The sequence below is a fragment of the Triturus cristatus genome, chromosome 5_2 (genome assembly GCF_964204655.1).
Source record: "Triturus cristatus chromosome 5_2, aTriCri1.1, whole genome shotgun sequence".
Classification (NCBI taxonomy): domain Eukaryota; kingdom Metazoa; phylum Chordata; class Amphibia; order Caudata; family Salamandridae; genus Triturus; species Triturus cristatus.
In genome coordinates, this window is record NC_140588.1 from 141,316,838 (window position 1) to 141,344,574 (window position 27,737).

At 45.6% G+C, this 27,737-nt stretch overlaps 1 protein-coding gene across 1 annotated transcript in view; it reads left to right on the forward strand.

Moving 5' to 3' along the window:
• The first annotated feature begins 1,840 nt into the window (after positions 1-1,840).
• LOC146822728 (NFX1-type zinc finger-containing protein 1-like) overlaps positions 1,841-27,737 on the forward strand; it is a 1,573,298-nt gene continuing 1,547,401 nt past the window's right edge. Inside the window, exons 1-2 of the mRNA XM_085606923.1 lie at positions 1,841-1,906; positions 19,111-19,167. Coding sequence (XP_085463049.1) covers positions 19,143-19,167 — 25 coding nt within the window. The 5' untranslated portion in view covers positions 1,841-1,906; positions 19,111-19,142. The remainder of the gene's footprint in view (positions 1,907-19,110; positions 19,168-27,737) is intronic.

Here is a 27,737-nt window from a genome sequence, read left to right on the forward strand (position 1 = left end):
TTGATCCAGCGTTCTGGGCCAGCCCTTCTACCAATTGTTCTCTGACTAATCTGTTTATCAATGTCTGAGAGGTGATGGGAGTTAACATTACATTTATCAAATTCAAATAACAGTGTAACCCATTGGCTACACAATAAGGACCAGGAACCAGTGACTATAGTTAAGAAGGTGTTTTACAAATTAGCAGTCAAGTTAACCTACACAAATCTCAACACCATGCTGTAAAGGTACAGAATAACAACTGGGAAACTCAACCTCCTAAAGAAGTTTAGGCGTATCAGTATAAGGCAAACAATTAGTTCAGTAACAGTAATACAAAAGATTGTTAACAAGATTTGGTGCTCAGAGAAGAGTTTCTGGTTCTCTCTTTTATACATGAGTAAATCTAAGATTTGTCTAAGTTAGAGTCCAAACTAAGAGGATGGTTCAATGATCTAAAGAGATCTAAAAATGTAGGGAAATTCAAAAAAACTGGGAAATTGTGGGAATTTGTCAGCATCTCAGAAGCTTGGTCAAGAGTCTTCTTGGGACAGGGGAAGAAGTGTTAGTCTAAGCCTCACTCAGGAAAGAATCAAAGGGAAACCATAGCGTTCTCAACCTCTCAAAGTCCAAAGGAAAGATTTCTGACATCAGAGAGTGTAAAAACTAGATATGAACACAAAAATCTCTTGAGAACCACCCCTCTGTTCGCATCATCAAGGGTTTCATTGTCCTTTTACATTGTCACATTGTAAGCTGCAGCATTTATGAAATGTCCTACACTGAACATAGGAACGACATCGTCCATGGTCACTTAAACCATGTAGCAGCAGTATTGAATAATACCCTTCAGTAACGCTCTGGCTCTCCATGTTTTTGGTCAAGGTCTTCTTCTCTGGCTCTCTCTCTATCGCTAGTAGTGTTGTATCTATTCTCAAACTACCAAACCATGTGAACGAACCTGCTAGGGAAAGGTTATTTAAGCAGAAAATGGAAAACAGCATTTTATGCAAAATGGAAAACAGACCAGGCCAGTATAACTTTAAATATTAAATGAATAGTGCACATGTAATATGAATCTGTCTTACTCCTGATTTATTATCTATCACACGATATTTGTTCAGTAATTTTATACCCTGTTCTCCTTTTTCACCATTTACCTAATTACTTAAATGTATAGCTCCTGCCCCTGTTTTATTTATCTGGTTTTGTATAATGCTCATGTTGTCTGTACTTTGTAAATTTTTGTTGCACTACCTTTCATATGCTTTTATACCCTATGTGCCTTATACTATCCTTATCTTGTAAAGCGCTCTGATACCTCTGGGTCTAGCCAGCGCTATATAAAACCTTCAAAATAAAAAAAAATAAAAAAAATAATAATGTGCACTTTCAAACCCAAATGAATATAACATGTCAGTACATTAGACTCATATTACATGTGGCATACAGTTAAATGTTGAATATGTGTGTATGACTAAGAACTATATTTAAATGCAATTATGAAACATGTGTGCACACCTTACATGACGCAAATTCATTTCTAAAGTGAATACATTTATAGTAGGCGAGGATGGTTTATTCATCAAATCTTCAAATAATATATAATGTTATATAGTTTATGCACTTCATAATGATGTTAAATGCAACACTTTAGTTAAGGCACACAAGAAACGTGCTACGTGCCTGTTCATGCTATGCAATTGTCCATCAGACAAACAAAACCATCGCGCACCTCTCTGTTTCGTTTCACGGGGAAATCGAAACTGCGCTTCAGCCTGTGCAGTGCGTGTTGGAGCCGAGGAGGGGCTGGGCGGGCTCTACCCCTCCCTTACTCCCGCCCTCTCCTTCCGAAGCAGCCGGGCAGCCTCGAGACTCAGGAGCAGAGGGCTGACAGGGGAAGGTGACGACATTCGCTCCGGAGTAGGTGAGTCCCTGACGAGCGCATGGGAAATGTGTTTAATATAATCGTTTTATGCAATACTGAAACCGGGCAGCTCGGATTAGAAAATGAGTCCTGCATGGATGGGCAAGACTTTTATGGTATACAAATTGCGAGGGCACTTCCCCGTCATTTATATTGATGTGGATTGCGCGTCGTCTGCTGCTCACGAAGTTATATTTGCGGTCCTATTTGTAATGCCGTGAGTTTATATGTGAAATATTAATGCCCCCATCTGTCGTAGAAATTGATTCTCGTCTGGTGTACCAGAAGTTATATTTGTGATCATATTTGAAATGCTGAGCGTTTATTACTGATATATTAATGTGCCCATTTGGGGTAGAAAATTAATTTCGGCAAATGTTAACGAGAAATTCGCCTCATCAGCTTTGAAAAGTTGGTACGTTATGTGTTTGCTTAGACTGATTACCGGGCACGGGTGTGTCGTTTGTTTACATCGTCTCTAATGGCTTTAACGCTAAATGATGGGTCTCTCCCTGCAGGGTATGACGATGGGCCCCTGAATTTCTCGAATTTCACAAATATTGATTGTCTTTGGGCAGAATGGGACCCCTCGTTATACCCCGGGCGGTCCCCCCTTGCCTCTCTTGGGCTTCTCACCTGGTCCTCTAACTACTTCCTTCTTTCTGCCTGTGGTTTGTATTTACTTTCTGTCTATCCATTGAATTTCATACTTGTCTACCTGTTGACTGAAACTTAAGTAAAGTCAGACTTTTAAGAGCGTGATCCTGTTCAGGTGAATGGAGAATGAACAACATGTTGATGATATAGGTTTGAAAAGAGGGCTTCGTCATTGAAGTTCATGGAGGCACTAAATGAAGAGGGTGAGTATGAGAGAAAATAGTGTACCATCTGCTAAATGAGGGGGAGTTAATAGGTATGGACTCTTACCATAGGGCTTGTAAAGTAAAAGTAATGGGTTCCAGAGACGTTTTTAGCCACGGCATGGGCAAAATGGGCAATTGCTCAGGCCCCCACCTTCCAAGGGGCCGTTCTTACGTTATCCATATCCCTTTTTAAAACACCAAGGGTATCCTTAAAACAATTGGTTGACTGGTTCGCAAGTGTAGTCAGAGCATTCAGAGAGATTTTATGGCATTAGCAAAGTGGGGCCATCTGGAAGTATGGGGCTCCTTCTCAACCGTGTGACAGAGCTGGCTGGGTTGTGCTGACAGTCCAGCCCTGATCACCACCAATGCTGCTCATCATTGATTGTTTAAATATCATTTTCATGTAGTTATTTTTGGTAAGGGGGAGACTGGGGTGATATGTGGGAATCTGTACGGAAATTTTTCAGAGACGTATTAATAATGGTTTTTAACCCTCTGCAATATCTATACAAAGATTAGTTTAAATCAAAATAGTACCTCACTTATGAGTTATGGGAAAGGGTCATAGAGATTATTTGTGAAAACGTTAATTCACACATTATTAAAAACACATATTGCTATATAGACTTCTGTTGTATGTATTGTAAGTACAATTAGAGCTTGGTCCTGTATGTGGCACATATTTATATGTTTTCTTGTATACTCCCCTATTTTATATCTTCACCATTAATATGTTGGCATATAGTCCCTCCCGTCATGAGGGCTTCCTAAGCAAAACATTTTTAGAGCATTTGTTTGTACAAGTTTAATTTTTTTAAATAGTTTAATCCCACAAGCAAAAACAACCACATTGGGTCTGATTCACAAAGGTAAACATACACTTTAGTGTAAGTTTACGTTTGTTTGGGATTCATAAAACTGCCTTTTAATCGTAAGTTTACTAGTGTGGAGATTCCTCAGTCGGGACGGAAAATTCGGCACATTAAAAGATACGACATACCTATCTTTTTACGTGCGATGTTCTCCACCTCGACTGCAGAGTCTTTAGCATTTGTAAAGTAACAATTAAAAGTCAGTTTGTGAATTCCTCAAAAAACTAAACTTACACAAAATATAAGTTTACCTTTGTGATTCAGGCCCAGTAAGTCCAGTGTATAGTCCTCATCCACTTACGAGCGCAGTGCACAGCTCTTTCGCAACATTTTTTAGAGCAACCTTGTCTGCGAGTTTCATTTTTTGATCATATATTCCCACAAGAAAAGACAAACACATTAAGTCCGATGTATAGTCCACATTCCACTTATAAGTGCAGTGCACAGCTCTGTCACTTTGTGTGAGGAAATACTGCATTCTGTCTGTCCATGTGCGGAACCAACTGTGTGTTACAAGGTAGCTTTCAGCGTTGCTGTCCATGCCTTAACCTTCTCTACGTGTGAGTGAGGTTTGCATCTGATGTTCCTTGTTCTGTGTGAGGGATGATTGAACTCCTGGAGCATCTATCTTGTGTCAAGGACATTTGCATGGCTGTTGGCCACAATGGTCAGTTGTGTGTGTGAATGGACCTTTCAAACTTCCATTCTGTGCTTGTCAATTTCTGTATTTGAGGGAAACTTGCACTGGTGATGCTTTCTCTTTCTGTAACATTACTCTACTGCTCCCTGAGATGTTCCCTCTACTGTTGTCTGTACTGTGCCGCCATACTACAAGTGCTGTAAGCTATATTTACCTTGTAATACCGCATATGAGATATCCACCACGTTTGTCTGTCTAACTCTAAATAAGGCTCTATATCTTTAGTATATATGTACTTTGAGGGATGCTCTTGCTGTCACATACATAGGTGATAAAATAGCTGGCTGATGTTTGAGTCTGTGAGGCCTGTGTGTGGGCGAAATCTGATGTTGACAGTCTGAGGTTGCACAATCTGTGTCACTTTGAGAAACATATCAGAGAGCTTAATTTAAAAGGTGGCCTCAACCCCAAGGAGTTTATACATGATTCTGCAACCTTTGCATGTGTAACTTTAGGATAACTTCCATGTGTGAATCCTGAGCCTATGTTAAGATCAGGGTAACCTGAGACATAGATTTGTTGTCAAAAGCTTAAATGTATGTGATTAGATTTATATGAACAAAGTCAGAAACTATTATTTCTGTTCTGACCCCAACTAACTATCTCAAAATGTTGTAGCATGTTTGGCTGTTTAAAAAATGTGGTGTAGATAACATAAAATGATTCAGATAAGGCTGCAGTACGTTCCACATTTCACCGCAGTACATTCCACATTTCTCTTACATGAGTGGCAATAAAAAAAAAATCCTTAGTATCTTTCTGTCTTCTTTGTTTGAGGAACTGGGGTTATATTTCTTGTAAGCAGATGGCCTCTTGTAAATTGTAGTCCTTCCTTACCCAGGAATCAATATGCGGGAATTGCGTTTTGAAGATGTGTAATTTGTATGACTGATTAAGTATAAATTGAGGTCCCGAAAACACGTTTCAACTGAGTGCCTCAATAGTTCATAAGATAGAATTGTATGTGAACTAGCATAAGAGAGCGTGAATGAGCTGAAATGGTTAATACATTCAAATATTTTCTGAATAGGGGCCCCACAATATGTTTGTCCCAGGACCTCTTGAGATGGCTTGAGAAATAGACATAGTAGCAGCCTCTGGAGCCTAGGTAATCACCAGTCACCCATAAGACAAGATGGTACAAAACTGAAATCGGGGTATTGCAAGAACAGAGACTAAACAGTAGACAGCTAGACATAGTATATGATATATGATAATCCAAGTAGTAACACAAGTGTATTGATTCACATTCTCTCTAAATCTTCTAAACCCATCCACCAGTACCACAGGTCAAACTCAGCAATGCCAAGTATGAAGCCAAGGAGTATATACTTTAACTACAGATTCAAACTTTTGATTGTACCCATTCATAATATGCATGAATTCAGTCATTAACTCTGTAAGCATTACCTTCACTTGCAATTGAAGCACATCAAAAACCTTTTAGGATAGTGTTCAAGAACTACATTGTACCAAGAAAAGACTGGGGGCCCGATTCACAGAACTAACTTAAGACAAAATCCTAAACGTACTACTTTTGGTATTCACAGAAGGCATTTAGTAGAAGTAAAGTTAGGATTTTGTCTTAAGTTTGACTTACTGTAACCACAATTTCAAGTGCACACTGACAGTAGTGGATGTCTTGTTCCTTTATTAAGAATTAATTTGCTCTAAAAAAAAAAAAATTGGACTTTGAGCCGAACCGCCTCTTTCCCCTCCCACCGTTTTGGCACAAACAACAATACGGTGATTTGCTGAGAAACACACGGTTCCATTCTAGTTGGGGAGCCGGGATTCGAACACATGCGGGCTAATATACAAGTCAGCCTGTCAAACAAGTTGATTTTGATTGCCGGACTACTTCTGTCCCACTCATTTTGACTCTGAACTATGTAAGGTATATTCGGGAACGGGGTTGCGGAACCCGGGTTTCAACCCAGGCTGATCTGTGTGTAAGTGTGAATATGTGTGTGTGCAATATATGTTTATGTCTATCTGTGTGTGAGAGAAAAGTGTGTAATATTTGCTTCTGTATATCTGTGTGTGAGAAAAAAGTGTGTGTGTGTGTTTGCGTGAGTACGACACAGGGAGGGTGAGAGGGGCTGATGTATCTAACTGTGTGTGTGTGTGTGTGTGTGTGTGTGTGTATGTGCCGGAGAGTGTGTATGTACTTGTCGAATAGAGTCATCGGCTGACTGTGTGTGTCTATGTGTGAGAGAGGAGAGGATGAATGAAAATGACAAGTCTATGTGTTAGTGCGCGTTTCTGTGTGTTAGGAGAGTCTGTGTGTGTGTGCGTGCATCTGTGTGTGTCTGTTTATCACTGTGTACCTGACATGGTTTTCTTGTGTGTAGCGCGCGCACTGTACTGCAGCCCCCAGCACGTCACTGCATTTGTCAGCATGTATGTGTCGACGCACGCACCTGTCAGTCGCCTTGCATACAGCTCTCATCTCTGTCCGCTGTGCATCTCTGGGCGCTGCTGACAGCTCGCGAGGGGCTGATTGGCAAATGTATAATGACATGTTAGGAAACTGTGGTGGCGGGTTTCCTGTCAGCTCCCACGTTTAATGGAGTGTGCCGCTGTTCTCAGGTAGCCACTGTCTTGACACATACAGACCTTGATCGAGTGGGCCAAAGCCCCACCCAGTCCACAGTCCCATGTAAGGCCTCTGTATCCACTCTTCCAGCTGCCCCGTCCCCCTGTGTTGGAAGATGCCAGCCTGCCCTGGGGCAGCAGCACATGCCTTGCTGTGCTCGTCTCGCGTAGCGGACCGCCACAATGGGAGATGTACAGTTCCGACTTACTAATGGCCTTCCTTGGTTCTAATCCTGGCTCTGACACAACTAGCATTTGTGTGATTCTGGACAAAGCTCTACGCCTCTCAGAGCCTATAATTGTAAATATCTATAGCATAAATATACACAACCTACTAATATATGTCTTATCTTATTTGTCACGTTCGACAAGGCTCTGTGAAGTCATTCTGTACATTACCTAACACCAGAATACTGTGATTCTAAGCATAGAGGTACTCGAGATCTCTTGGTGCCTTGTGGCAATGACTTGAGATGCTGATATATACATTATGAGGCCATGCTGGGCTTCAAATGCAAGGACCACATGAGCGTAATGTACATCTCTGCGCTGTTACACGACTGACGCCATTTTATAAGCAGAGCTGTAAGTCTCTTCATAGGAGCACTTGAAATGGCCGCTGCTTATAGCAGGGCCTTAAAGCAGGTCCCTGCAACACTTGCGGCACAGGGGGGTGGGGGGCAATATTCAGGGGGTCCAACCTGTTAGGGAGCCCCCATCCCCGTCAGGAGACTAACAGTAGCCCAAACCCAATGAGATACGGTAGACTCAGGGGCCCACCCTCATATTCTGCAGGGGCCCCCAACACTTTGCGTTATGTTACTGGCCTCTTGTCGTGCATGGGTAATGTACTGTTATTGTAAAGCGTTCCCTGTTATCTAAGTAGTGTTTAGAGAAACACTGTCAAGACCCTTAACCCCTTTAGCCGATCACGGACCATTGATGAAATGCCCTTTACCGCAGCCTTTGTTCTTCACTATAGGTGACAGTGGTTTTTTTAAGGTACATTTGTTTTTTTTTAAAGAAGATTGCCATTTTTTATTTTTGTGTAATAAATGTCAGCAGAATTTAAAAAAAATGGAAAATGTCATTAAATCATCGCTAAATCCACACATAAGTACTAGTGCTTCGATCAAGGTGCCTAAAGCTCCCCTAACTCTTAGAATTAAAAATATATACAATGCCGCTTATACACTAAAGCCCACAGCTGTGTATGAACACTTAATACGGGGCACCTTGAATTGAAATTGCATTTGTTTAGTGTTATTCATGACGAGAATTTGAAGCCAGCCTATACAAAAGCATGTACGTTGTAATGGCACATATGTACACTGTGATAGCTTTCATCTGAGTTATTTTAAATGCATCAGCGGACTCCTGAACTGGATGGAATTCCTTATAAATAAATAACTAATCCCATCTAAACTGGAATTCCTTATAAATAAATAAACAAATAAATAAATAAACAAATAAATAAATAAACAAATAAATAATCCCATCAACAAGAAGAAATAGATGCAGGCCCCTTTGTATACAAATCATTTACATATTTCCTAGGAGCTGTAAACATTTTAGCACGACAGGCAGTTTGTATTTCCATAGCACGGAAAGCAAAATGTTGTTAGTAGCAGGTGTCTGGGAAGGCAAAATCACATTATAAATGTATATCATTTATGGGTGAAAATGGGACTCAAAACGCCTCTTGAAAGGACGCCACCTGGGGACGTTGGAGTGGCGAGTCAAGGACTACAAGTGGCGACTTCTACAAGCATCCGTCTGGACACGGCTCTGACGAACACACAGTACCTCAACACGGTTGTGCGTTACAGGCCCTATTTGAGGGATGGGGGTGCAGGAGGGGGAGGTAGCAGGTGAGAGATTGAGGGGGACCCCTGGGAGGTCTGTGAGTCCTCCTGACAAGGTGGATCATCGAGGCTTTAAGGACAGGAGCTCCGATGGCTGCTTGTTTATGTCCCGCCATTATCAGCGCTCTCGTGTGATAGTGGAGCCGAATATTAAGACCCTCACGCGCCGCCTTTGTCGCGTGTGTCATCGAAATGAAAAGCTTTAAGCGGCCGCACAAAGGTGTTGCTGGATTAAGTGTAAGGAGGGCCGCATCCGTAATTATGGATCTAAGCCTGGTCTGCCGCGGGAAGACAACAAAGCAGCCGCGCGCACGTGCCATTAAAAAAAAAAACACCACAGGACACCAAATATATTCGTCACGTATAATATGTGTTTGGGCACACGCATGGGTGTGCATAAATGTGAGTTTAGACATACGTGTGTATGTGTGGGCCAGAGTAGAAATGCAAATGTGTGTGTGGCATTACTTGTGTGTTTATGGACGTATGAGTAAAGGAAGAAGTGTATTGTGTGACTGGGACTTTACACATACAAATGGACCTGTGCTCATCTAAATATAGGTGTATGGGGAGTATATACAGTCCGCATGTCTTTCCTTGGGATGACGTTGCTCTCTGAATATTTTTTTTCTTTATTGCCGGGCAATGAAAATAACTCCATATGTTCTTTTCGTTATTACTATATTTATTTATTTCTAGCTGGAACATTGGGACACGGGTGTTGACAGGCAGATGCATAGAAACGAAACGTACTGCTAGACAGTCATCGTTAGACAGCTCGTCAGCATGTGTGCTTGTGTGTACATAAGAGAGAGTGAGAGTGACTGAGAGAGGGAGAAGGAGAAAGGCGAGCAAGCAGATAGATGACTATGTAGCTACTGAGGCATAAGGATGTTGAGATAGACAGGCAGAGTGACAGCTAGAGATAGAAAGGTCTGGAGTCAGAGACAGACAGGCATGCGAATAGATAAAGACAGACCGACAGACAGACAGACAGATAGATAGATCGATTATCCTAGCTATAAACCTAAACAAGCATTTGCAATGCAATAGGTCTCGCATTACTGAAAGTTTGAGCTAGTGGCGTTGCTTTATTACTTGCAACACCAATAGCACAAACTTCCAGTAATGCGACACCTATTGCATTGCAAATGCTTGTTCTCCTTGTGTGAAGAGAACAGTGGCATCATTTACAGCTGTAACCTTGGTCTGAGCTTTATCTCTGTACTTTGCTGGAAATGTTGAACAAAGCCTCATTTAATTATTTACATTAGTGAGAATAGAAAACACATGTTTTAAAAGTGCATTACCATGTTTTAATGTTTCTTGCTTAATTAAAAAGGTTCTTTTGCAGCTCATGTTATGTTTTTAAGTTAGAGGCATCCTTTTGGGGAATGCTGGATTCCAGTTGCAGGATGAAAAGTCACGCTACATGCTTTGTAACATTATTCTTTGATAAAAGTGTTCTTAGTTAGGAGTTTCGGAGAACACTTTTCAGAACACTGGCAGGAAGACTTTAGGAACCCTTTGAGAGAGACAGACAGAGCGAGATTTAGAGACGCAAGGCTGCAGAGGAATTTCACACTCTGAGGCAGAAATGAAGGGAGGTGAGCAGAAGTGATTTGCAGATGCAGTGCAGGAGAGGGCAGGCCTTGATGGAGAGCAGAACGTAGGCAGATTAGATATAGGTATAATTCCATTTTGATTTTTGCTTTGACTAAATGGCTTTGCCAAGGCTTATTTGCTCTATGCCTGATTTCTTTTCATGGGAGATTCTGCAATTATTAATGACTGAAACAGCTTAAATGCTAACTCACTGTTGCTTCTAGAACCCTTCAGGAGTTCTGACTGACATCATTTGTGCCCCATTGTCCTAGAATATGGATTGTTTCTTTATGAAACGCGCGGTTTGCAAATTATGATGCTTTGTGCTAACTTAATTTTTTCTGTTATCAATTCTGTAACCTGATTGATACCTGACTACTGAATGAAGAGTCAGAGATTCTTAAATTTTGATTGGAAAATAAATCCCTTTAAAACCGCTCACGACTCATTATTGGCTAAAATGTTTATTCGCATTTTATTAATTGCTCATGTTTATGTAGGACCTCTGGTCATAAACGGTGGCAAAGATCCATTGGCCTTAAGCGGAAACCTGGGTAACGGTAATCAGAGGTAATTGTGCCACATTTCCTAGATTTTCCAAAGCAATATTACTGTGGGATTTCCACTACAACACACTTAACTTCATCATCGTTCAACTTGACCTTACTGGCGACTCCATCGTGTGGAGCATTGTTGATTTAAAATATAGCACACAGAGAAGATGCTCCAGTTTGTGAAACCTGTGATAAAGCATGTTTAGAAACAAGGCGTTGTTTCAAAATCCTGTGCAATACATTTGCCAACATTGTTATTGTTTGGAAAACATCTGCAGTGCACTTTGTTTATCAATCAATCAATCAATACATTTGTAGAGCGCGCTACTCACCCGTGACGGTCTCAAGGCGCTGGGGGGAAGGGGTGCTGCTACTGCTCGAAGAGCCAGGTCTTGAGTAACCTCCTGAAGGTTAGTAGGTCTTCGGTCTGCCACAGGAGGATGGGGAGGGTGTTCCAGGTTTTGGCGGCGAGGTAGGAGAAAGTTCTGCAACCGGTGATCGCTCTTTGGATGCGGGGGACGGTGGCGAGGGCGCGGTTGGCGGAGCGGAGCTGGCGGTTCGGGGTGTGGAAGGCGAGTCGTCTGATGAGGTATGCTGGTCCGGTATCGTGGAGTGCCTTGTGAGCATGGGTGAGGATCTTGAAGGTGATCCTCTTGTTGATGGGGAGCCAGTGCAGGTCTCTTAGGTGGGGTGTGATGTGGCTGTGGCGAGCGATGTCGAGGCTCAGGCGTGCAGAGGCGTTCTGTATGTGTTGCAGTTGTTTCAGCAGTTTTGCCGGGGCTCCCGCGTAGAGGGCATTTCCGTAGTCCAGCCTGCTGCTGACGAGGGCCTGGGTGACCGTTTTTCTTGTGTTGGTGGGGATCCATCCGTAGATCTTTCGGAGCATGCGGAGGGTGTTGAAACAGGAGGACGAGATGGCGTTGACTTGCTTAGTCATGGAGAGAGTTGAGTCGAGGATGAATCCCAGGTTGTGTGCGTGGTCGGTGGGTGTTGATGCGGTTATCAGGGCAGCCGGCCAGCAGGAGTCATCCCAGGCTGAGGGGGTAGTGCCGAGGATGAGGACCTCTGTCTTGTTTGAGTTCAGCTTCAGACGGCTGTTCTTCATCCATTCGGCGACGGCTTTCATTCCTTCGTGGATGTTGGTTTTGGCGGTGAGGGGGTCCTTGGTGAGGGAGAGGATCAGCTGTGTGTCGTCGGCGTTTATGGTGCTATTCCAATTACTCATCACCTTTTCCCGTTTACCATGGCTGCACTTACGCTTCCACAGTTTTGTTGTTACGGTATTGGTAGTGTTCACCTGTGTTCTTTAGTGTACCTCTGCAGGGCTCGACAAATCCACTCGACCGCTCGCATTTGCGAGGTAAATTTTATGAGGTCGAGCTATTTTTAGGTCCTACTCGCCCTTTCTGGCGAGTAGGAAAACATACTAACTTTTGTCCTCAGTCTTTGAAAACGGAGCAAGTGTGACAAGATAACAAGATTTAAAGGCCTTTTTATTGCTCACAAAGCAAATGAGCAATAAAAATGCCTTTGAATCTTGTTGTCTTGTCACTTTTGCTCCGCTTTCAGAGACGGAGGTCAAGTAGGTCACTGTTAGGGCGAGGAGATTTTTCAAGGTACTAGTCCTGCAGGACTAGTACCATTTTTCAGATTTTTCGAGCCCTGCTCTGCTCTTTAACCCATTCTGCACGTTTAGATCTTAGCAAATAGTTTTTTTACAGTTTGTTTTAATCATATTACTTGAATAGTTATTTAGAAAAATTGATTTTACATAACATTTGTTTTTTTTTTTTTTTTTTTTTGAAACCGTTTATTGCAATCTCAAGAATATACAAGTATGGGCCTACAACCTTCCGGCCGGCCGCTAGAATGACAGGAGCATCTGACATACGTACAAAAACACTTGGCGTTGCAGAGAAGCAAAATCAGGAGGTATCAGCGTCGTGGGCCACATCACTCTGACCCCACAATACGGTTTCATTTTATACAAACAACACAAAAACCACACCCGCAATCGAAAGTAACAGCACGTGCTCCCCGAATAGGGGACCCCAGCCATCCACAGGAGTCTAAAGAGGGGAAGGGGAACAGATCGAGGACTGGGGGAACTCCGTGCTCGGGGCTAGGGAAAGGAGTCAACTAAGGGGACGGGGCTGGTGAGGCCGCAGGCAGCAGTGGTGGCGCGCAGATACCCCCGCGGTAGGCGTTCCAGGGGCCCCATACTTTCACCCATGCCCCAGGCTTACCCCTCGCCACATACACCACCTTTTCTCGAAACATGCACCAATCCATGTGTTCTTTCCAGGCCGACACCGCCGGGGGCCTCTGGGATCCCCACAGTTGAGCAATGTCACGCTTAGCTATCATATATCCCAGAGTCACCCATCGCGTCTGCGGAACCGAGTAGTCAGTTCGTTCCCACACATTCAGCAGGCATCTCCTCGCTTCAGGTAGCAGCGCGACATGCGTAACCACTCGCAGGACCTCATGCACACCACGCCAGAATCGCTCCACCTTCGGGCATTCCCACAAAATATGCAAAAAAGTCGCCAAAGCACCACACCCACGCTTACACAACCCATCCTCAGCATAGCCCATACGCAGAAGCCTTGGCCCCGTCATGTAAACCCGATGGAGTATCTTAAGCTGGACGAAGCGAAGGCGAGCCGGTATGGCCACCTCCTTCGGAGAGGCCACCGCGGAAATCCAGTCTTCGTCGTCCAACTCCAGCCCGTCGGCAACCCAAGCCTCGCGGAGGCCAGTCAGCAAGCCCGAGCGGTCATTAATCAATTTTTTGTAAATAAGGGAGATCGTGCTGTCCGGAACGTGGCCATCCAGCACTCTATCCTCCAGGGGGGAAGACTCCGGGATGGAGGCGACGTCTGGGAAGACTGAGCCCAGCGCGTGACGGACCTGCAAGTACCGAAAGTATTCACTGCCCTGCAGCTGAAACTCCGTCTGCAGCGTCTCGAATGTTTTAAATCCCCCCCTCGTCCAGAGGTCCCCCACTTTACTGATGCCGATCGTGTCCCACTTCTCGAAGCCCTTCGAGGTCCACAGGGAGCCCAATCTCTCAGACGCGTACAACGGTGATGCCCGGGTCAAACGGTCCTTCCACCCCATAGCTGCGTTAGCCGCGTGCCATACGCGTACCATGACACGCGTAGGTCCCGTCAGGCGGGGTCCGGGCGTGCCAGAGTAGAGCGCTCGATTATAGTCGCCACCAGGCAGGAGCATCTTGTCCATTTCAAATGCCGGGTTTAAGGCGGGCCCGTAAAGGCCATGATTAATTGCAGCTAGCTGGGAGGCCCAGTAATACCGTTTAATATCCGGGAGGGCAATCCCCCCGTCGTACCATGGGAGCGTCAACTTCGCCAGGGCAACACGCGGCCTCCCGTCCCAGAACAGGCGGCGCTGTAGACTCTCCACCTCACGGAAGTAGCGCGCCGGGACTAAATCCATAGTATTCTGGAGAGCGTACAGGAAGCGTGGCAACGACATCATCTTAAACAATGCCGCCCGGCCGAGCGGCGAAAGCGGCAGGCGCCGCCAGCGCGCGACGTCCTCCTTCAAGCGCTGGAGGGGGGGGAAGCAAATTCCGCTCGTAGCGGGCCTCCGGGTCCAGAGTAATGTAAACCCCCAGGTACCGAAACCCCTGTGAAGCAATCTGGATCGGACAGCCCCGCGGGAGGACGGGAGCCTCCCCGGAAAGCACATACACACATGATTTAGCCCAGTTGATGACAAGGCCTGAGTTGCGGCCGAATGAGCGCAAAACATCAACCAGGACAATCAGTGATTTACGCGGGGAGGCTAGGTACAAAAGGATATCGTCAGCGTATAGGGACACGCGGTCCTCATACTCGGGGGTCCAACGGAGACCACGGATGGAAGGGTGCCACCGCAGCCACTCCGCCAGGGGTTCCAAGGCCAGCGCGAACAGGAGCGGCGACAAGGGACAGCCCTGTCGCGTGCCCCGTCCCAGCTCGAATGGGACCGATACTCTTCCATTCACCACCACCTGCGCCAATGGGCCCGAATACAACAATTTGACCCAGCTGATGAACCCCGGGCCAAATCCAAACTTCGCCAGCATAGCCCAGATGTATGGCCACTCGAGCGTGTCAAACGCCATGGTGGCGTCTAAGGACGCCAATATGGCCGGCTCCCGCACAAACGGGACACGCGCGAGCAGCCCGTGCAAGCGCCGCAGATTAAGGGCCGTATTGCGATGGGGAATAAAGCCGGACTGGTCTTGGTGGACCAAATCGCCCACCACGCCGACCAGCCGGTTGGCTAGCACCTTGGCGAGGATTTTGGGCTCCGCATTCAAGAGCGAGATAGGCCGGTAGGATGTAACCCGGTCTCGAGGTCTCCCTTCCTTGTGGATCACCACGATTGTAGCCAGACGTTGGTCCGGCGGGAGGGAGCCCAGCGAGTGGGCCGCCAGGAACATCGCACGGAGGTGGGGTGCCAGTACATCCGGTCGCAGCTTATACAACTCGACAGGGATACCGTTCGGGCCCATGGCCTTGCCGGATGCGACCGAGCGTATGGCGAGGGCAATTTCGTCGGAGGTAGGAGCGGCATCTAACGACACCCTGTCTTCCACCGAAAGGGAAGGCAGCGCGATATCCCTAAGCAGGGCATGGGAATCCTCCTCCGAGCAGGGAGAAACCGGGGAATACACCTCGCGGAAATAATCCGCGAAACAAGAGACAATGTCTTCTGGCTCGGTGACACGCACACCATCCATCCTCTCAATCAGCGGGACCACACGACTCGCTCTCTCCTTTTTATCCAACCATGCAAGCAGTTTACCAGCCTTATCACCCACATCATACAGTCGCCCCTGTTGCTCTCTATAGAGGCCCCTGGCCGCCTCCGTGACGAGGGCCCTGTAGGCCGCCTGCTTAAGTTGTAGGACATGTAGTGCAGCATCTGTCACCCCACCCTCCAGATCACCCTCCAATTCAGCGATTTCGGCCTCCACCCGGGTCACCTCCTCCTGCTCGCGCCTCCGGGCATGGGAAATAAAGGAGAGGGCCTCCCCTCTAAGAACTGTTTTGAAGGCTTCCCACAGGGAGATAGCCGAAGGGACGGACCCCACATTCTCATCGAAATACCGCTGCAAGGATTTAATCAAATCAGCGCGAATAGTGGGGTCGCGCAGGTACCAGGCATTGATTGGAGCTACCCTGCCCTCCCCCCTCGGGAAGACATCAACGTGCAACAGGAGCGGGGAGTGATCTGAAATACCCCGCGCCAAATGGCGCACCTCTCCTACCCTCCCAACATAGGCCGCAGGGACAAGGACATAATCAAGCCGTGAGAGGCTACCATGGGCACCCGAGTGGAAAGTGTACTGCAGCTGCGTGGGATGTTTTAAGCGCCAGCAGTCCACCAATCCCAGTGTATCTAAGAAGCCGGACAGCCACGCCTGCGCCCGGGGGAGGTCCCTAGGGGGGTGACGATCCACGGTCCCAGAAACCACCGCATTGAAGTCCCCCCCAACCACCAGAAGCCCCCCCGGAAGGTCAAGGAGGAGGCGCCCTAGGTCTGCAAAAGTCGCAGACTGTAACCCCGGTGGGACGTACACTGATACAAAGACAACTACTTTACCCTCCATTCTCCCCACTAAGACAGTGTAGCGTCCCCTCTCATCATGGCGCACCTCGTCTATTTCCAACGGGAGCGAGTTCTTCACCATGATGCCCACCCCCCGTGAGCCCGACGTGAAGCCCGAGTGGGCCACCAAGCGATAGCCACGCCGATTCATGGCACAATAGGAATTACCAATAAGGTGTGTCTCCTGCAGAAAGACCACATCCGGCGAAAGTCGTTTCAAATACTGCAGGACCACACCTCGCTTAATCCTATCCCCCAGTCCGTTAACGTTCCAGGACAATAAAGTCAGGTCCCTACCCCCCATCACATACAGAAGCCATCATTCGTCCCCCCGAGAGCACCTTAAAAACACCAATACAATACAGGGTTTGCCTTGCGGTAAAAACGAACAACACCCCACCCCAACCCACCCATCCCAACAGAACTCCCCCCTCCCTGCACCCCTGCATGAGCCCAAACAGCCCCCCCAAAGTGCAGTGTGCCTGTCGCCCCATGAATAATTAAACTAACTAGTCCCCCAGAGGAGGAGGGAGAGCCCCCAAGAGATCCCGTACCACCTCCACAGGAGGGAGACTTAACGAACAGTCAAAAATGACGACAATGTTGTCCAGAGCGAGGCCTACTATTAGTCCCTCAGTCCTGATCCGGCGAGCCCTCCCCTCCAACCGCGCCCCCCCCACCCCCCCGGCCCCGATCCCCGGGCAAGGAGTCCAACCAGTCCCCGGCCGCCTCGGGACGATCAAAAAAGTGCGTGCGGCCATCCACTTCCACCCGCAACTTAGCTGGAAAAAGCATCGCATACTTGAGGTTCAAGTCCTGTAGACGACGTTTGACTCCGAGAAAGCTCAGTCTCTGCTTCTGGACCGCTGGGGTGAAATCAGGATAGAAGTTTACGTCCATATTGTCAAGTCTGACCGGTCCTTGTTGCCTAGAAGTCTGAAGGATAGCGTCTCTGTCCCGAAAGTTGAAAATCCGGGCAATGAGAGGCCTCGGAGGGGCTCCGGCCTTAGGTCTTCCTCCGGGAACCCTGTGGGCACGTTCCACCGCAAAGAATTTACTCAGCCCCCGGGGCTGGAGATGGGTGAGAATCAGGTCCTCCACAAACAGGTCCGCCGCCGCCTCCTCACGTCCCTCCGGCACCCCGACAATGCGGACATTGTTCCTCCGGGCCCGACCCTCGGAATCCTCCAGTCGACGATCCATCAGGGCGCTCGCCTGGCCAAGCCGGCGCACCTCCTTTTGGAGGGCTGCCACGTCCGCTGCAAGGCCCGAGGTGGTGTGGGCCAAAGAATCGACCCGGTCATTGGTCTTGGATAAATCAGCCCTCACCAGGCCAACATCCACGTGGACCGAGTCAATCTTTTGCGCCAGTGTGTCAAAGCGCTGGTCCACCGAGGCCTTCATCTCGGCGATAGCGCCCATGACATCTCGCAGGGTCAGATCCGCGGGCAGCGCAGGAGCATCAGTCGGGCCCTCAGGGGACCCACGCGGCACCTCGGGAGATCCCTTCTGGAGGGTGTAGCGGTCCATGCTGTTGGACTGATGGGCTGCGCCACGGCGGGTCGATTTCACCTTTGCCCGGTCGCCATCTTGCTTTGTGGACATGGTTTCAGTCCCCAAATCGTGCCAATCACCTCGGAAAAAGCCGACAAACCAGTTCACGGGCTCCGGGGGGGGGGCAACCACAGGTCCGCAGGACGGATCACAGCCGGCGGGCCAGCAGGGCACCCCAATGAGGCCACACCACCGCACACCGCCCCGCAACCCAACCTCGCCTACACAGCAAGGAGGGTGCAAAAGCGAAAGTGAAAGTGCGGGGTACGCGAGTCGCCCAGCCCTGCCCGCCGCTGTTGATCACTTTGTCTCCGGATCGCCCCGCAACTCCAATCCGGGGGGCCGGCGTGGAGAAGGCCGCAAACCTCAATCGGTGCTCCCGCCGGTGTCCGAGGTCCAATTTGGAAGCGGAAAACGGGTGACACCTCAGCTCGGGCTCACCAACACAGTCCCCTCATCTAGAACAGGATATTTTCAGGATTTATGTAGGAGGTCACGGAGGTCCTCGGGAGCCTCGCACCTACGCGGCCATCTTGGTTGCGCGCTAGGCTCCTCCTTGAACATAACATTTGTTGAACAAATTTGATCAATATAGATTGTATTTTCTATTTGGAATTTGTAGAGTGTGTTATACCTGAGGGTGTCAAAGCGCTAGTTGTACTTAAAGAAGCAAATGACAGGCAGGAGTCATGAAATTGTAACCTATTCTTCCTATGAACCACCCTGCCCTCATCCTACTTTGCCCTAAAATAACTTGTTTTTTCAATGTAATTTGCTTTCATTTGATCTTCTTGTCAATCAGTCAAATAGTGTTTCAGATACATTGGTCACAGAACAAATAGATTCAAACTAATTGCATTCCTATATATTTGATTACAACTGATTGTTCTTTACCATTTGAACATGCCTAGCTTTTCCACACATGTATCAAAAATAAAATACATCTCTTTTCTTATTTCCAGAAGTCATCAAACTTAAACAATATAGTAGAATCATGACTGATGAAGAACATCTTTATGGTAAGAATTTAATGCTTTTCACAGGAAAGTAGTTACATCTGTGATCATAGATCAGGTGAAAATGTCTGTATTTGAGGGCATGCAAAATACTATCCTATATTCTATCCATAGTCTTTCCTTTTTATGTTTTAGCACGTTTATGTTAAACTAAAATGCCTAAAAAAACAAATAAAAGAGGCGTATAACCAAGCAGTTTGTTCTGTACCTCTTTTACTCCTGCTTGATCACTCTTCTGGCCCATTCTTTTCAAAAGAATGCCACTAGAGAATGCAGTTGTCGTCCATCAATCTTTGAATTTACGGATTTCTTCACCTACGTTTCAGACAGATTCAACTTAAATGAGACAGTATCACATATAACTTTTCCCTGTGTCTCTGCCCCAAAAATTTAAATCAGTTGTATTCCTTTTCTACCATCAGCATGGATGATCTGACTTCCACTAGTAAAAAAATCAGGCTACCAACAAACAGAAATTTAGACTGCTTACATGCTAATGTCAAGAAAGACAATTTCCCCATCTTTGAAACTACATCTGTCAACATTAATATTGCATCTCAGTCTCGAAGAATCTTCCAATATACATTAAAAAGTGGCCATATCATCATATCGTAAAAGATTTTAATCCCACCTTTTATACAATTACTTACTGGTATTATGTTTCCCTTGTTAGAGGGACGCCATGAAGAAATGCGTGACACCTCAGTTCAACTCTATCATTGCCAAGAAACAACTTCTAACAGACTACAGTCTGGATTCCGCACTGGATGCAGTATTGAAACAGCCGCATTACAAATTCTGGACAATGTCTGTTGCATATTGGTTGATTGATAATTATGTTTACGGATTCTTTTGTATCTTTTTGCTGCCTTTGACACAGTTGATCATGCCAGCCTCACCATACCTTGGGCATTGCATGGTCAGCTTTGGTAAGGTCTCAAACTGATTCTCCTCCTTTTTTACTAGTCCCTATAAAGAGGTGAAGATTGAGAGTTTCATAGCAGGAAGAATTGCAGTGTCTTATGGTTAGCTCAAGTCCGTACGTACTCTGTTCAACCTGTACATGAAGCCACTGAGTTTGGTAGTTGAAGATACATCAATATGCTGAACTCACTGTTCATCTCTTAAAAACTCCTATTATGAATGTCAGAAAGTTTCTTTATTCTTAACCCAAAATACATTCATAGTCCTCTCATCCAAACACAGCAACAAATTCTACTCTTCTCAGTTGAATGACGTGGCAAGGGAATGCTTCTCCCCATAATGCTTCTCCTTTGTAAAATCATCAGGATTCATTTTAAGTTCTGTGTTCACTTTCATTTTGCGCATAACTTAAATGCATGAGCGTTAATTTCTTCCTCTACTCACTCAAAACAATTAGACACAAACTCCACATAACAGTAGAAAACCGCTGCTAAACTTATTGTCATCTTATATATGTTTTGTAACTTTGCTACCTCTTACACTCATGAAAGTTATATTACTCTCGTGAGCTAGACTTGTTACAAGCTCCCAAAAATAGACCGTCATACGTTGACTATATTTGTAAGCAAAATTAATTTCAAATTATGCTGCCTCACGCATTAAGCCTTATATGTAAACAAACCCACATAGATCGACCACCTTCTCACTGTTTTAAGTAGCATAAGAGAATGCAGAAGCTGAAAATTCCTGCAACTTGAAGTACATTGACTCAAAACATCTCTTGCTTATCCCAGCCAGGAACACCCTCTCCCCTGGTATTATAACAAAACACAACCCTTCTCACAGTTAGAAAACACCTAAAATTTGAATTAAATTGCTCTCCCCAAATCAGTTTTATTGAGAAATTTGCCTCCTACTCTTTCTTCATTTCTTGACTCTTTCCTAGAACAGCTGTCTCTATGATTATCATTGATTATCGTAATGTCCAATGTTATCTTGTTTATTGTGATGTGCTCCATGAAAGTAAAGTACCCTAAAACTACTTGTAGTTCAGGTGCACAATAACATACTAAATACATATATTTCTACATACATAAATATATATCTGTATTTTATTATGGTATGATGTATTATTTTTAAAATGTCAAGATATATGTGCCCTTAATAAAATCTCTCAGTTTGCAAAAGTCCTGAACGTACCCGATGCAGTAGCTAGCCATGCCCAGGAAGAAGCAAGGCGAGAAGGTGTTTACATGGGTAGGACTTGGCATTTGACCCGCTTCCGCCTTTGGATCAGGCTGCATTTCATACTTGGTAAAAGTACGGTCATAGGACCCTAGCACATGCTGGCAAAAATCTCCTTTCTTCTTATTAGGTGTCAGGCCATGGAACTGCACACTTTCACAAGAGCATCATCATGTTCTTGTTTGGTCTTCCCGAATGGCATGCGTAGATCCCTCCTCCACATGCTCATTTTAGCCCTGGGGATGCCATCCTCCGGGTGTAGACCTATTACTAGCTTAGACGTCACTGCCAGCACAGCTATTAACACACTTTCTTAAATTGTTCTTCAGTATAGGGATTAATAGTATCCAGTTCTAATATGCATTTATGACATTTCTTTAGCTCAGTTTTGCTGTACATTATCTGTGCATTAGTGCACAAATATCAAAGCACAAGGCTCCGAGAAGGGCTCTAAGGTTTGTTTGGTTTTGTGAACTCAAGATTTTAGAAAGGAAAGCCCTCACACACATATGTCATGTGAAAACATTGATGGTTGGTTGATGTATCAAATGTGTTTTTTATGACTGGTTTTCAATTTTTAAATGATGTGATACCTGTGTTGGCTTCGCAGTGTTTCATTAGAGTGATCCAGGCCATAGTTTTATTAGAACCCCAACACTACACACACTAAGACTATTTGAGGAGGGTGCTTTTCTGTAGGTTTAAGGACTGCAACAGGTTCCCACACTTTGGATTGGGGTGAAGGGGTGGGCTCTGCTTCTTGAGTTGTAGGAAGTGGTTGTGGCTCCAGGAAATTCTCTGGCTTCCCATGGGCAAGGCAGTTTCCTTTGAGGGAGGGCATCTTGAGTAATTATTTTAGCAGAGATTCCCAGCCATTAGTGCAGGCCAAAATTAAAAAGGAGGGTGCCTAGAAGTAGTGATTCCCCCTAGTGATTGCCACCAGGAGGGTGGGTTGGTCCCCAAGAAGGTTTTCTGCAGTGGGGGTGAATGGTGCAAGAAAAAGTTGTGGTTTCCACATTCCCCATCTGTTATCTGTTGGGGAGATGGAGGTGTCCAATGGTGGCCCTGGATTTCTTAGTGGGGTTTGTGATGGAAAGGGGGGGGCGCTTCGACTTCCTGGATTCCTGGGAGGGGTTATTGATGGACCCTGAGATGTCAGGCCTTGGTAGGTGATTGCCCAATTACAGTAAAATATGTAATCCTAGAGACTGTTTTACCTGAGGTGGTGGCTGTGGCAATGCCCAGCCTGGTGTCCAATCAGGTAGGTCCTGTGGAGCCAGAACTCAGTATAAAAGGGAAGGAACCCACAACTATTAGGAATTGCTGCACCGAGCTGTCAGAAGGACAGACTGCAGAGACTGCCTTAGCAGACTCCTGCCTGGTACACTTTAGGTGTACTAGCGTGGGGTGCAGCCCTGAGGCCCTTTGAAGTCCTGGCTTGCCAGGCGGTGGTTTGGCTGGTGGTTGCGCCCCCCCCCCCCCTGCAGCATGATAGTGCAGAAAGCTGGTGCACCCACAGTGACTCGGCCAGGTGGGGACTATCTTTAGTAAAGAAACCCTGTGCATCAGCGTGGGTTGGTCTTATACACTTCGGTCAGGAACTGTTCGTCTGTGCTTTTAGAAGGGTAGGCTGCAGAGGACTTTGCTGGTAGACTTCTGATGGTTACACTTTAGCTGTACCAATTTGGGGGGAGATGCCCAAGAGGTTAAATGCAACAGTGTGTGCTACTGAGTGAACTTTCAAATTTTGCAGAGGAATCTTTAGGTTCCATACATGGTGTCTAGCTTCAATCAATCAAACTGGATTTTTAAAACGCTGCTAATCACCCACAAGGGTATCCATGTGCTGAGAGCCTAGCTGCTCGGTTGCAATCAGTTGAACAACCAGGTCTTAAGTCCCTTTCTCAATTCCTGAAGGGACGGTGAAGGGGGAGGCTGTTCCAGGACTTCAAAGCAAGGTAGGAGAAAGAACATCCTCCTCTGATGCTTCGGCGCATGCGGGGTGTGAGTGAGGCAGAGCGTAGGTGTCCAGATGGTTGGTGGAACGTTTGGCAGTGGTTGATATATGTGTAGCAAGCTGGCTTTTAATGTGGTAGTGCCAATGTGAGGGCACACCATGCAAAAAGTACAGACAATCCACGTTTGACTGTGTCTGGAGTGCACCCATGATGCCCCCTAACTCGGTGGCACCCCCATGCTCGGTTTACTGCTTTCAGTTACTCCAAACAAGGCCTGCTTTTCATAATTGTTATTCTTTATTTAGTTTAAAGGTTGATTTAATGTGACTTAAACCCATTAAGCAAAACATGTATTGGCCAAACCATTAGTTCTGGGTAGTTTATCAGTGGAAGGGATTTTTCACTGATTGTCAAGTTTCTATTTACCTTGGAGAGTGGGTGAATTTGAAAATCAGTAAATTGTTAGATGGATGAGTGAACCTGCGATGGTTGAATGAGGTGGTGAATGAGTGCATGATACGTTTATTGTATGGTTACATAAAGCCATTACAATTTCCAATCCATATGGCGTTCTAAACATTTTTACATTTATCAAAGGGCCAATTCAAGCAGTAATCATGTGAATTATCTTAAAGAAATAGGCCAAATGTCTTTTGAACTTTTGGCAATTTTTTTAACTCCTGACACTGTTCTGGTGCCTAATAAAAACAAAGTGCAATGTGCAATAAAAGAGAAACAACAACTTTTATCAGGAGGAAATAAGAACGAGGCCTAATGACCATCTAAGCCAAGCGCATAATTTGAATTGCACCTTTAAGGGATCGATATGTTGGAGCAGACAACTGCTCAGGTGACTAATTAGAGCAAAGTGCAGAGTGCACTGCCAAAAGTAGTGGTGAGATTTCATGAATAAGCTTAGCTTAATCAAGAAAAACTAAAAAGTCGCACAGAAGCCAACCTGATAAGCACACCCAAGACTAGTGCTTAATTTGCATTTAACTGTTAAAGATAGGACTAATGTGGGCAGCTGCTCTCATGACTGATAAAGGCAAAGTGCAGTATATGGGATAGCAGCAAGAATTTCATGGTTGAGCAAAATGCAAATTAGCAGAAGTAAGACCAGGAGCATAGCAATCGCTTAGCCTTGAAGAGCAGTGACGCAAGCGAGTTAACCTATGCCTGCTCATGTAGCTAAAGTCACAAGGCACAGAGTGCAGCGTGGAAGGTGGCAACAGGCTTTTTCCAGCGGAGCTTGAATATGAGAGCCTACTGCTAATCCTGGCACAAGCATCCAGTTTACATTTTGCGTCAGTGTGGAGCTAGCGCAAAACAACTACTCCAATAGATAATAAAATCAAAGTGCAATCAATATAATAGCAGTTAAAGTTTCATAGACAGAGGCAGCTGTGAATGAATGAACTATCACTGTGGTCAGCAACATGCACTGAGCTTCCTTAAACTTGAAGTGATTCAATGGGAATGTTTGCCCTATTAGGCTGTGGTTCTAACGGGCAGTACTGTGAGATACATGGGCAATGGGCAGGGGCCATACCATTACGTTGATGCTTCCAGGCATATTTTCTTAACCGCTAGAGACACAAACTTTAACAGTGCAATGTTCAGAGTGGTATTGTTAGGGTTAAGGGCATTAATAATTCCCTGCTGGCAAAAATGCATGCCCAATTTATTCTATCCCAATTTCAGGAGGTTTTTTTGTCCCTCAAGCAAGGCTGGGTAGCTATAAACGATCTGTTGAAAAGAGTTGTCGTACTTTCCACAGCCCCTACAGGGCTCGAAAAATCAACTCTCCCATTTCACATTCAATAAGGGCAAGCTATTTTTAGGTCCTACTCGCCCTTTCTAGCAAGTAGAAAGACAAACTGACACTTGACCTCTACCTCTAAAAGCAGAGCAAATGTGACAAGATAGCAAGATTTAAAGGTGTCTGTATTGCTCACAAAGTGAATGAGCAATAAAAATGCTTTTAAATCTTGTTAACTTGTCACATTGCTCAGCTTTCAGAGTCAGAGGTCACGTGCATTTCAGTTAGGTCAAGTAGATGTTTCACATTACTAGACCTGCAGGTCTAGTGCAATTTTTATGATTTTTTTAGCCCTGCCCTACACGTTGGGCCCGATTTACAGAACTAACTTAAGACAAAATCCTAAACTTACTACCATTTTGGTATTCACAGAAGGCACTTACTCACTTTGGTATTCACAGAAGGCACTTACTCATTTCGGTATTCACAGAAGTTAGGAGTCCTAACTTTAGGACTCCTAAATACCTTCTGTGGATACCGAAAGCCTTAAAATTAGGATACTTCTCAGTTTAGTAGTAGTAAAGTTAGGAGTCCTAACTGTAGGACTCCTAAACTGAGAAAAATCCTAATTTTAAGACTTTCGATATTCACAGAAGGCATTTAGGAGTCCTAAAGTTAGGACTCCTAACTTCTGTGAATACCGAAATGAGTAAGTGTCTTCTGTGAATACCAAAATGAGTAAGTGTCTTCTGTGAATACGAAAATGGTAGTAAGTTTAGGATTTTGTCTTAAGTTAGTTCTGTGAATCGGGCCCGTAGATTCTGAGGGTCAACGCCCCCTGGCTAGGTGGTACAGGAAGGGCCATTTCTTGAGCCTGAGGGTCATAAATCTTGCTTTTTATATTTTGCATACATGCAGGCCAGGTAAGGCTGAAATTTCCTAGGTTGGTAGGAGTTGATGACAACCCGTGCCTCTGCTCCGTGGTAGGATATCCATGTCAGCTTGATGTGAGAGGGAGCACACTCACTTTTTAATGCATTTTTTTAAAGGCATTTTGACTAGTATGTAGTGCTCGGAGTTCTCTGGCATCAGATTGAATTTTCTTCCTCAGTATGGCCTCCAAGCTTCCTCTCCTACTGAGCCAACGTTTGTGGCAGAAGTTTAGGAACAACCCTGCTTTTGCCACCTGTGGGTCGGAGAAGCCTGAGTTCCAGCTGGATCTGGTCAGCTGAGGAGGATCTCGGCAGTCGAAGAGCAGTTTTGTAAATCTTGGTGACCAGTTTGTTTAGAAGCTTTCTGTCTCTCCCCAGAAAGATTTTGCTACCGTAAGCTAGAGATAAAGTGATTTTTGCCCTCATTACCTTCAGGATCAGGACAAGACTCACCCCCCACTGTGAGCTTGACAGTTTAGAGAAGGAGGAAGGGACTGCCAGGGCTTTGATTTCTACTGCCTCCATGTGCTGAGCAAAGGAGCACCTTGCTTCAATGGTGACACTGAGATTAATGTATGTCTGTTCCTTCAAGATCTGCTTTGTTGATTTTCCTGTCCAGTGTTGCGATTTTAATTTTCCTTAGGTTGATTTCCAGGCAGTTGGCATTAGAGTGAGAGTACAGCACAATTAACAGGGGCTGCAGTCCAATTCTCGTGTAGCTGAACAGTAGTAGGTCAGATTGCTGATGTGTTCATCTCCTTTATTGGGGGAATGACTTAATAGTGTTGAAAATGCCAGACGGGTCAGGGATGTGCAAGTTAAAGAGCGGGGGCCAGCACACAGCCTTGTTAGACCCCTCGCGAGGTTGAAATTTCACTAGAGGTCACGTCGCCCAATTTGAGGAGGATCCATGTGTCTGGGAGGAGTTGCATGATTGCTTCAAGGAGTTTTGAAGGAATGCCCCAGTTCTTTAGAGGTTCCCTTGGGTCACAGTCAAACGCTGCAGTGAGTCTACAAAGCAGCAGTGCGGCGAAGTTTGAGATGTTATTGCCCTTCAGGTAACAAGGAAATAGCTAACAGATTTGTTAAGGTGTCAGATTTTTCAGCAAACTGAGTTTGATTCTTCAAGATGAGACCCCTCAACTCCACCCATTGTTTCAGGTCCCTCAGGAGTATGCTAGCAAAAAAATGTGCTTCATTGTCAAGAAGCGCTATTATTCTGTAATCGCTAGGGTTGGATTTAGAACCACCTTTAAAGATAGGTTGAATAATGGCACCAAGCCAGGAATCCGGTATTAATGAGCTTGTTAGGCAATAATCAAATAGCAGTGTGAGTTTGCTGACCCAGAAGAGGTTGTCATGCTTGAAAAGTGCCTGAAGGAGGCCGTTTGGACCGGGGGCCGGTCTTATCTGGCCTTCACCGGGACCTGGTTCAACAGATTGGTCAAGGGTGATAGGTCAGTGATGGAAGGCATGGTACCTTCAGAGCCTCGATAAGTGGTAGGCTAAAAACCTCTGTGGCGAATGTAGAGCAAGACATACTCCCTTTCTGGATGGCGTGGCAGCATAGGCAGTCAGAGTCACTAGACGGAAAGTGTCTGGAAAGAAAGGTTGACCATTCTAGTTCAGAAATGTTGGCCCTGCCAACTCTGCCTGGACCATTCGTCTATTGATTTACCAGAGCCCCACATTTCTTTGAGTTGCTTTATTTGTTCTCATACAAGACTTTTGCCCAGAACTGGTCAGTACATC